This window comes from Crassostrea angulata, chromosome 8, assembly GCF_025612915.1.
Source record: "Crassostrea angulata isolate pt1a10 chromosome 8, ASM2561291v2, whole genome shotgun sequence".
Classification (NCBI taxonomy): domain Eukaryota; kingdom Metazoa; phylum Mollusca; class Bivalvia; order Ostreida; family Ostreidae; genus Magallana; species Magallana angulata.
Window position 1 is genome coordinate 3,063,358 of NC_069118.1, and position 9,162 is coordinate 3,072,519.

Consider the following 9,162-nt stretch of genomic DNA (forward strand, 5'->3'; position numbering starts at 1 on the left):
AGTATTTTTGTAAAGATCTGTAAAAAATCAATGTAGCATTAAATAGACAACCTTTAGCTATAGTCGGAAAAGAACTGGTTTTTTTGTAGACAGGCTCCTATTTTGTAATCAATTGTTATTCTGTTAACTAGCATTTAAAATGTTTACTTCCAAGCAACCTGATATTTAATCTTATTATAGGGCGTAATAATGATTGTTTAGACAAGAATATATTTTTTTAAATTTTTGTTGACAACCTGTGTGTCAATGGCACATTAAGAATGATAAATGGTTGTTATACTGTTTTCTGGGGGAAAATCTGTGATATATAGAACTCATTAAAATTATCCATACCTCTATTAAGACTTTTGTTGCAAAATGAAGGTATATTTTTTAATTTAAAAATCAAAAAGCACAAGCATCAACATTCCTAGTGTAAAAGATTAGCAAGAAAGATCAAAGCGAGTGGATTTAGCATGAAAATGAACCTGTAACATCAAGACGTATTAAACACAATTCTTTTGTGGATTTTGTTGATGTATGAAATAACATGTTGAAATGCAGTATTTAAAATACACAAACATATAATTTGCCAAGGAAGTAAGTACACTTACCTATGATTTTCTATCTTGCCACGAAATTGATACCCCGAATATTATTGAGCCACATAATATCATTGTATGAATATACATGTACTAACCTAATTACGATTTTCTATCTTTCCACGAAATTGATTCCCCGAATATTATTGAGCCACATCATATCATTGTATGAATATACATCTACTAACTTAATTACGAGAACTAACATTTCATATTTAAAATTGTGAATGATAATTTTGACTATAGCTTACAAATGCCTCACTCACCTATCTGAGTCATCGCAGTAATAGTTGTAATAGTAATAGTAACATAGCTGTCTTCTAGATGAGTAGTAGCCACTGTAGTAGTAATAGCAGTAATAAGCACACTGCGCGGGAACTGTAACTGTAAACATTGTAATTATACTGTAATAGTATTTTTTAAAAGTCTTTGTATTATGCATTTATCACCATTGCACAAATAGGCAGTATATATTAATAAATAAATATCTTCAAATTCAAGCAAATCCGCAGAAAAACGTAATCTTTCTTACATCTTAGATGTTAGATAACCTAATTCAACATTGGGATTGCTGCATAGATACCTCTATAAGGTTACCCTGACGATGACGTAATTATTGGAACCCCATACAAATGTGATTTTATAGGGATCCACATAAAAGACTTTTATCATCGATATTTATAGTAAAGAAGACGTTTGTCATTGATATAGTATCGGGTCTTTAAAGAGGTGCTGACTCTACGAATTAGTGCGCATTTGCTGTACAGTATCCTTATAGAGGTGTTGATTCTAAAAAATAGCGAACATACTTAGAAAATAAAATTAAAGTATAAAGGTCTTATAACATCGTTTATTTGTAGAATTCGGGTCCTTATAGAAATGATCACTATACAAACTAGTGAGCATGCGCGAAAAATATTGTTTTAATAATTTATGAAATTATTGATTGTCAAAGAGTATAGAACAAATGAAAAAATATTCTATGGAGTGCATTTAAAAAAAGATAACAAAAAATTCCCGAAAAACGTTGGCATTGAATGAAAGTCGTTGGTTTGACAATAAAAATCCCTATAAGAGTTTCAGGAAGTGACCCCGAACGGCTACGATATCTCAGATAGCTGGGGAACTGAAGAAACTTTATCAAAACGTACAGTTATGGCCCAGTAAGCGCTTGTATTAACCCAAGATAAATCTAAAACAGATAAATTTATCAATCAAAAAAGTTCGGTTTGACAAGAACTTTTATGCTCTGTTCGTTCCAAACGAGGATAGGAAAGGTGAATGGATGAATTATGCCACCGAATTTAGGATGAAAATTCAACAGACAGAAAGTATTTTGTTACCACAAGTTAGTATGAATTCTAAAATTTGAAATCATTGACTAAATTACAGCAACGGTTGTATTCATTGGCTATACATGCATAGTAGGAAACTGGAAGATATTTAAAAACCACTACTCTAAAAGAAAAAAAACACATGCGGTTTTTTCTATTATTTTCTACATGTATTAAAATTTCAGTTCAAGCATATCTTTTACAACATTCACCATAGCATAGCATTGACATATCATAGCATAACATTGGAATCTCATAACATAGCATTGAATCTTATACTATAGCATACAATCTTATAGAATCTCATTCGACATAGCATACCATAGCATAGCAGACAACATGATTTTAACTCGGTTTTAAATGTTTTTATTCGAAAGAATAAATGTTCACATTGCAGATTAGTAGTAAACTTTGCCCTCTTTTCATTTTACTCCGAAATATATGGAACTCTTCTGTGTATGGAGGCGTTTTTGTTCAAATCTCATAGCATACCATTGTCATAGCATAGCATATACTTCCATATCATTAGGCCCTTTATTTCAATTTCTCATAGCATATCATACAAATCTCATAGCATTGCTTTGAAATCTCAAGGCATATCATTAAAATCGCATACAATAGCATAGCATGAAGTTGTAAAAGATATGCATGAAATGACTGTAATATCATCACTACAAACTGAATAATAATTATATATAGAAAATTAGTCATTTTTACAAATACTTAAAAAATATATAGAACTCTCTTGTTATATCATTTTCCCTTGTTTATTCAGTACAATATTTCCACTATGTAACTACGAATAATCAATGATTGAAATGTTATTTCGCCCGACAGCTTGCTGATTTTTGCCTAAATACGTTGGTGGTCCATAGGAATAGACAGGAACTGACGGCTGTGGATACCCTGGTGGTGTAACTGAAATAACATAAAAGTGAACTATATGCAGATGATGAACTCCAAAGTGAGTATCAAAAAACAAGCTAGAATTAAGCGTTAAACATTTTTATCATCAGTTAGGTTTCTTAATATTTGATAAACACAGTTTACGTACTTGAATTGGTATTGGCCGTGGTCTGTTGAGGGTACACCATGATTTGACCATGGTTCTGTGTTTTGCAGATTTTGACACACGCACAAACAAAAATGGTGACAATAACGGCCAGCCCAACGATACCCCCAATCACTCCGCCAGCTATCGCTCCAGCTGAAGACGAAGAACTAAATATAAACAAATACGTTTCGCTTATTAATCTAATATGTGATTAAGCAGTAACCGAAAGAAAAATTAGAAGAAAAAAAAATCATTAAAAAATAAACATACAATCACATCATTCTTAAAAAAGCATCTTTGAGCATCTCTGGTGAAACCTGAACGAGGTATTTAACTAAGTCTCTATTCTATGAAGTAGATAAAGGTTATGCCTAAATTTCACAATATCTAATGAAACAAAGTAGTTAGTTTTTGCATGAAAAAACGTCTTCAAGATTTATTGCTTTGAATGAGGTTAATAAACTATTACTTATTTAATTATCTATCTTTTGGATTGTTAACGTATTTCCCACTCGGTATAAACCCGATTGTATATTCATACGACGGAAAACATACTTTGATATTCTACTATTAAGAACATTTTCAAAACTTTTAAGAAAACAAGAGAGCAGTGCAACTGGTCTGTAGCTATTTGTAGAAGTCTTTTGTTTGTCACCTTCCTTATACAAAGGAACTATGAGCCCTTGTTTCCATAGTGGGGTATTTTCCCATGTAGAATGATTGCATTAAAAAGTTTAACAATGCATCCAAGTACTTTCTTCCCCCCAAAGATGATATGTTCGTATGTTATCCTATCCGGGCCTGGGGATTTTCTTCTCTTCAGGTTGTTAACAACAGGCGAGAGATCATCTGTAGTTATTGGTCCGCCGGGGATATTTCCAGAAACTTTAGTACACTCTTCCTCTACGTGTCTGTACTTGCTTTCGATGAACTGGCGGAAGTGTTCATCAAAGGTGTCATCTTCGGCGGGAGTGTATATTTTTTCGTAGTGCATTGCGAAGGCTTCAGCTACACCTCCAGGGTCTTTGAAAATAGCACCATCGTCACCGTGAACTTCGGGATACGTGCGTAAGACAGGTGATAATTTGAGAACAAGGTTAGTATTTATATTGGCAATTTAATCTTAAATGACTAACATTCTTTACAATATTAGAAGCACAACTATGAAAATAGTATTATTTTGCATATACGTAATTATACAAACAATCGTTTGCAAGTTGTTTTAGAAGATAATTTATGAATTTCTTCTAAACTTACCACTATATACAAGATCCATAATAAGTGTGTCTCTGAATATTTATCTCAGATTATTATCTCAGATTATTCCTTATACATGGAGTAATGATTTTGCATAAAGAACTATATAAGTGTTATTTTTGTGTGTATTTTTCAGTTATCTGTATGTCATTCTGCAATGACGTTATTATTTTTTCATAAATATATGGGGATGGAAATTATCAAACAATATCACACATTACTTTTATTCAAAAGTAGTACATGTAGTTGAATGAATGCAGAGGCGGCAATGTAAAGCTGTAAGCAGTAAAGTTATGCTATTAAAGCAATATTAGCTGCATGTTTTGGAGTTTTATTTGCTGCATATCCTACAATTATAATATGTCTGCATGTAACTTCAATTTTTATGATAAATAAGATTTGAACAAAAATCATTATTTTTTTCATTAAAAAGTTTTCTCTTTCAAGGAATATATATAGCACTTAATTTATTGTACAGGACGACAATAATTCAATGTTGCTTTGATTAAGGGTTTTTAACGGCTTTTCCCACAAAATATGGCAAACAGAAATTTAAAAATCATGATATTTCTTTCTTTTAAATTGAAAATAACATTTTGTTTAAACCAGATTTCAGCATGAGAATTGCATGTCATATTTCTTATAATTATTCCCACCATTACATCTGTGGTAATTAATTACCTGCACTAACACCCCTAATTTTTCATAACAATATAGGTAAATCTCAGGTGAAAGACATGCTATAATTGTTATCACAACACAATCGATACTTCTTGTTATGAACATATATGATAACACCATGGCTTCAAACATCGAAAAAAAAATTATACTAGCGGCGCATATATGAATGCAAACACGGTTTCAATGTTATTTTTTATAACTTATTGCAATTTTTATCAGGTTATAATTAATTTCAGAGCAATAATAACACGAGAGAAAGATCTTAATACAGTATGATGTTTCGCCCCGAGGAAGGTATGAAACATCGAGGTGCCCATTATGTCAGCGCGAAACAGAATAGGTGCGAACCATCCCGGATTCTGTTCATATGTGCTTTGACATTGATATTTAAAAAAGAAAAAAAAGTATGTAAAAATAATTATAAATTACATCACCTGCATGTTCTTTGAATTTGGAAAAAAGGTTTTGCCGTCGCTTTGTCCCAAAATATAATAATAACAACCAAAAAAACACACAAAAGAAAAACAAAACCAAAAAAAACCCCCAAAAAACAAAAACAAAAACAAACAAACAAACGAAAAACGCTGTATGCCAGATTGCTTCTATATAAATGTACATGCCAACCGCATTCCTGTGTGACCTCCGTCAATAGATATAAACAAAAAAGTAAAAAAAATGTTTCGGTTTATAAATGACGTCAAATGTCCAATTATTTGTTAATGTAAAAAGTTTATTCTTTGATTGCTTTTAAAATCGTAATCCAAAGTTTAAAATCGTAATCCAAAGCTGTATACCCATAACATTTGAAGTTTTCATTCAATTTTTTGAGAACTAATAGTCTGACATAATGTTAGAAATGTGTAGGGAAATGTTTAGTTATTCTAATGAAATTGGCAGTAGGAAGTTTCCATGTATTTAATGTTCATGTCATTTCTGATTTCTTGTGCACAATGCGTAGGAGTTTAAATTGCAACCATCATTAATTTAAATGAACACCTCGTAAAGACTAAGTGTAGCAAAATACAAAAGACAACCCTTATCTTACATTTAATAGACAAACTAGAATTGTTTTTGTAGATTGGGTCCTATTTCGTAACCAATAGTCATTGTGTTAACTGTTTTGTAAATAAGTACTTCATAGTGACCGGGTATTCAATACAATATTAGGAAAAATGAATAGTGCACTTGACGACAAGCAAGACTGCTATTTGGATTATGCTTTACAACTAATGTTTCAACACCATTCGTACATGAGACTGTTAATCAGTTCAAGTGAAAAATGACTCCTTTTTTGAAAACAATATCTATTCTAGATATGTGACAGAATTCTTTAGAATTATCTATATTATCTCTGCTAACATTTGTTTTTTGTTTTTTTTTGTAAAGTCATAATCTAAATTGCATTATCATCAACATTCTTAGCGTTAAAAGTTTACAAATAAAAAAAAAGATATCAATATATTAAAAATGGAAAATAGATTTATGACATCAAGTATTACTGAATACACTTTATAATTGATTTAGTTTATTTGATCAATAAAATTAAAAGTTAATTGAAATGCAATGTTAAACAAAGTATTCTATTGACCATTTGCAACGGAATTACGTTTCTTAAAACTCTGGTTTTACTTAATCCACGGAATTATAACTTTTAGTTTTTATTGCTCTCCGTTTTATTCCGTCGTGGTGCGTCGTCCGGCGTGCATTAACAATTTTACATTTTTAACTTATTCTTAAAAACTACAAGGCTAATTGTTACCATTTTTGGTGTGAGGCATTTCTATAGTAAGAGAAATGTAAATTGTGAAATTTATGGCTCTACCACCCCCGGGGCGCCACAGGTGGGGCCAAATATGCAAAAAAAAAAAACCCCAAATTTTCAAATATCTTCTTCTCTATCCCCATACATGTGAAGAAAAAACTGGTGGCATACTAGTAATAATGTCCATTAGTCCCTCTACCAAAATTGTGAAACTTATGGCCCCTGGGTTACAATATGGCCATATAGTAAAAATGTATTAAATCTTAGAAAATCTTCTTCTCTACTCCTATACATAATTGTTAAAAACTAAATGCCTGTTTATAATGTAAGGGGTTCAGGCTCTAGGGTGGGACCAATATGGCCATACAGCAAAAATGTTTTTAATCTTAAAAAAAATCTTCACTACTCCCACATATGTGGGCAAAAAACTGAAAACATGGTTATTGTGTCTACTAACTCCTCTACCTAAATTGTGAAATTCATGGCCCCTGGGTCAGGGCTTCATGATATGAGGGAGGGGGCATATGGCAATATACTGATAATGCATAAACGTTTAAATTTTTTCTTTTTAACCTCACACATCGGTATAAAAAACTGACTCACAATTATTTTTACCAGGAAGTCCTCTACTGAAATTTTAATTTCATGTCCCCTGGTATGGGTTTTGACTCTAAGGCAGGGCCAAATTGGATGTATAGGTGTTAATACATGTAATGTTAAAAAATTATCTTATGTACTCCCACACACCTGAAAGGAAAACTGAATTCATGATTTTGATCTTTACTTTTTTGCAAAAATTTTAGGTTTCACAGTTCTTTAAGGAAAGATTTCAGACAGGGAGGTGGCCGTCATAACTAATTTATAATTTTTCTTCTCCAGAATGAAACCTAATTAATTAAACGCCTATATGAAACTCCTCGACAAGTTTGTGTATGGATTATATGATACTCAGGTGACAGTCAAGGCCAATTGACCTCTTGTTATTGAAACACTGTCATATATATTGTAAGAAAAAAATTGTAAATATAAATACACTACTTTACTTACACGTATCTTATTTTTTATCATTCTTCTTTTACGCGAGCTCTTAGTTTCGTGATTTAGCTGTTGTGCACCAAAAAGTGAAAATCTAAAAATGCAGTCGCCGATTAGTTTAACATAGTTTTATTCAGTTTTAGCTAACTGAAAAATAAAAGCGAGCTTTTAAAATTTCCGAGAAGAGGTCTTCGCGATTTTACTCGGATATTAATTTCTCGCGTTCAATTAGGAATTTACAGCACTAGAATTTACTGATAAATATATGCAATGTTATTATAATTAAAAGTTACAGATGCCTTACTTACCTATCTGAGTCATAGTAGTAATAGTAGTAGTAATAGTAACAGTACTGTCTTCTAGATGAGTAGTAGCTACTGTAGTAGTAATAGCAGTAATAAGCACACTGCACGGGAACTGTAACTGTAAACATTGTAATTATACTGTTAGAAATTAAAATCGTATTTTACAATCATTTTTACATTTATCACATTTGCACTAATACATGTATGCAGTGAATATTAATAATGTAATATATTTTGGTATTGCACTGTGTTGTTTTTATTAAGAATATTTGGATATTTAGGAATTGTCATTTCTGAAATTAAGATAGGATTTTTTTTTACATTTTAAACGATACCTGATAGGGATACATTCTTTCCAAAGAAACAAATTTTAACTCAAATGTAGACTGAATTATTCTAAGTGTACGTATCAAAATATCAATTATAATTCAAATAATTAATTTAAGAGGAATTATGATAAGAATAAACTGCAAATCGTTGCCCTCATTCATACTTACGAAAAATGAATAGCAGTTTTAAAACTGAATCAAATCGTTTTAGTTGAGACATCTTTATAAGAACAGTAAAGACTAACAAACGACCTTCTTGCGACAAATGTAACTGATGTAATGCACACATCGAAACTCCTCTAGTCTTAAATAACATTGAATCTATCAAAACGATTTGGCTGTCCATCAAATTTATACAAAACCATGGTGCAGGGGCTCAGTTGTTAAGAACCAGGCAAAGTTTATTAATACCATGGGACCAGTGCAAAACAAAATCATTTAAACAAAACGAAAAACCCCAAAACCCTGCCCATGCCTTAAATCTATACAATAAATGTTTGTCACAAGCTTGTACATAAAAGGAAAAAACATCTGACGTCCCATGCATTGTAGTGTCTCTACAGCATTGATATACTTTAATTATTTAATTGTTTTAATAACGTAAAAGTGAAGAATAAGACGTGCACATTTCTTTTCACAATAGAATAAGTTTACTAGGATAATATGGCTGTTATCTTGTAAGTTGCTTTACTAGATCTAGAAGGCATGTATATTATGCTTTACTTCATTAAATGATTTTTTGAATCATTCTAGAAAGTTAATTTGAATACAGACATAAAAACAGATATACTTTTAAAAAGTTATTAATCAAATATCTCATTTAA

General features: G+C 31.2%; 1 protein-coding gene across 1 annotated transcript; it reads right to left on the reverse strand.

Moving 5' to 3' along the window:
* Positions 1–901: 901 nt before the first annotated feature.
* On the reverse strand, positions 902–8,637 carry LOC128158497 (uncharacterized). Its single transcript, XM_052821367.1, has 4 exons — positions 8,507–8,637; positions 8,013–8,127; positions 2,970–3,136; positions 902–2,833 (listed from the first exon to the last, which is right to left on the reverse strand). The coding sequence occupies exons 1-4, from the start codon at positions 8,625–8,627 to the stop codon at positions 2,712–2,714; spliced, it is 525 nt and encodes a 174-aa protein (XP_052677327.1). The 5' UTR covers positions 8,628–8,637; the 3' UTR covers positions 902–2,711.
* Positions 8,638–9,162: the final 525 nt, after the last annotated feature.

Excerpts from the sequence above, each read along its gene's own strand:
- LOC128158497 (XM_052821367.1), bottom strand. The coding sequence starts at position 8,627 with ATGTGTGCATTACATCAGTTACATTTGTCGCAAGAAGGTCGTTTGTTA. Across the intron at positions 3,137-8,012 it reads TACTACTATGACTCAGATAG|TTCTTCGTCTTCAGCTGGAG; the intron begins GTAAGTAAGGCA and ends GTTTATATTTAG. Across the intron at positions 2,834-2,969 it reads CACGGCCAATACCAATTCAA|TTACACCACCAGGGTATCCA; the intron begins GTACGTAAACTG and ends ATGTTATTTCAG.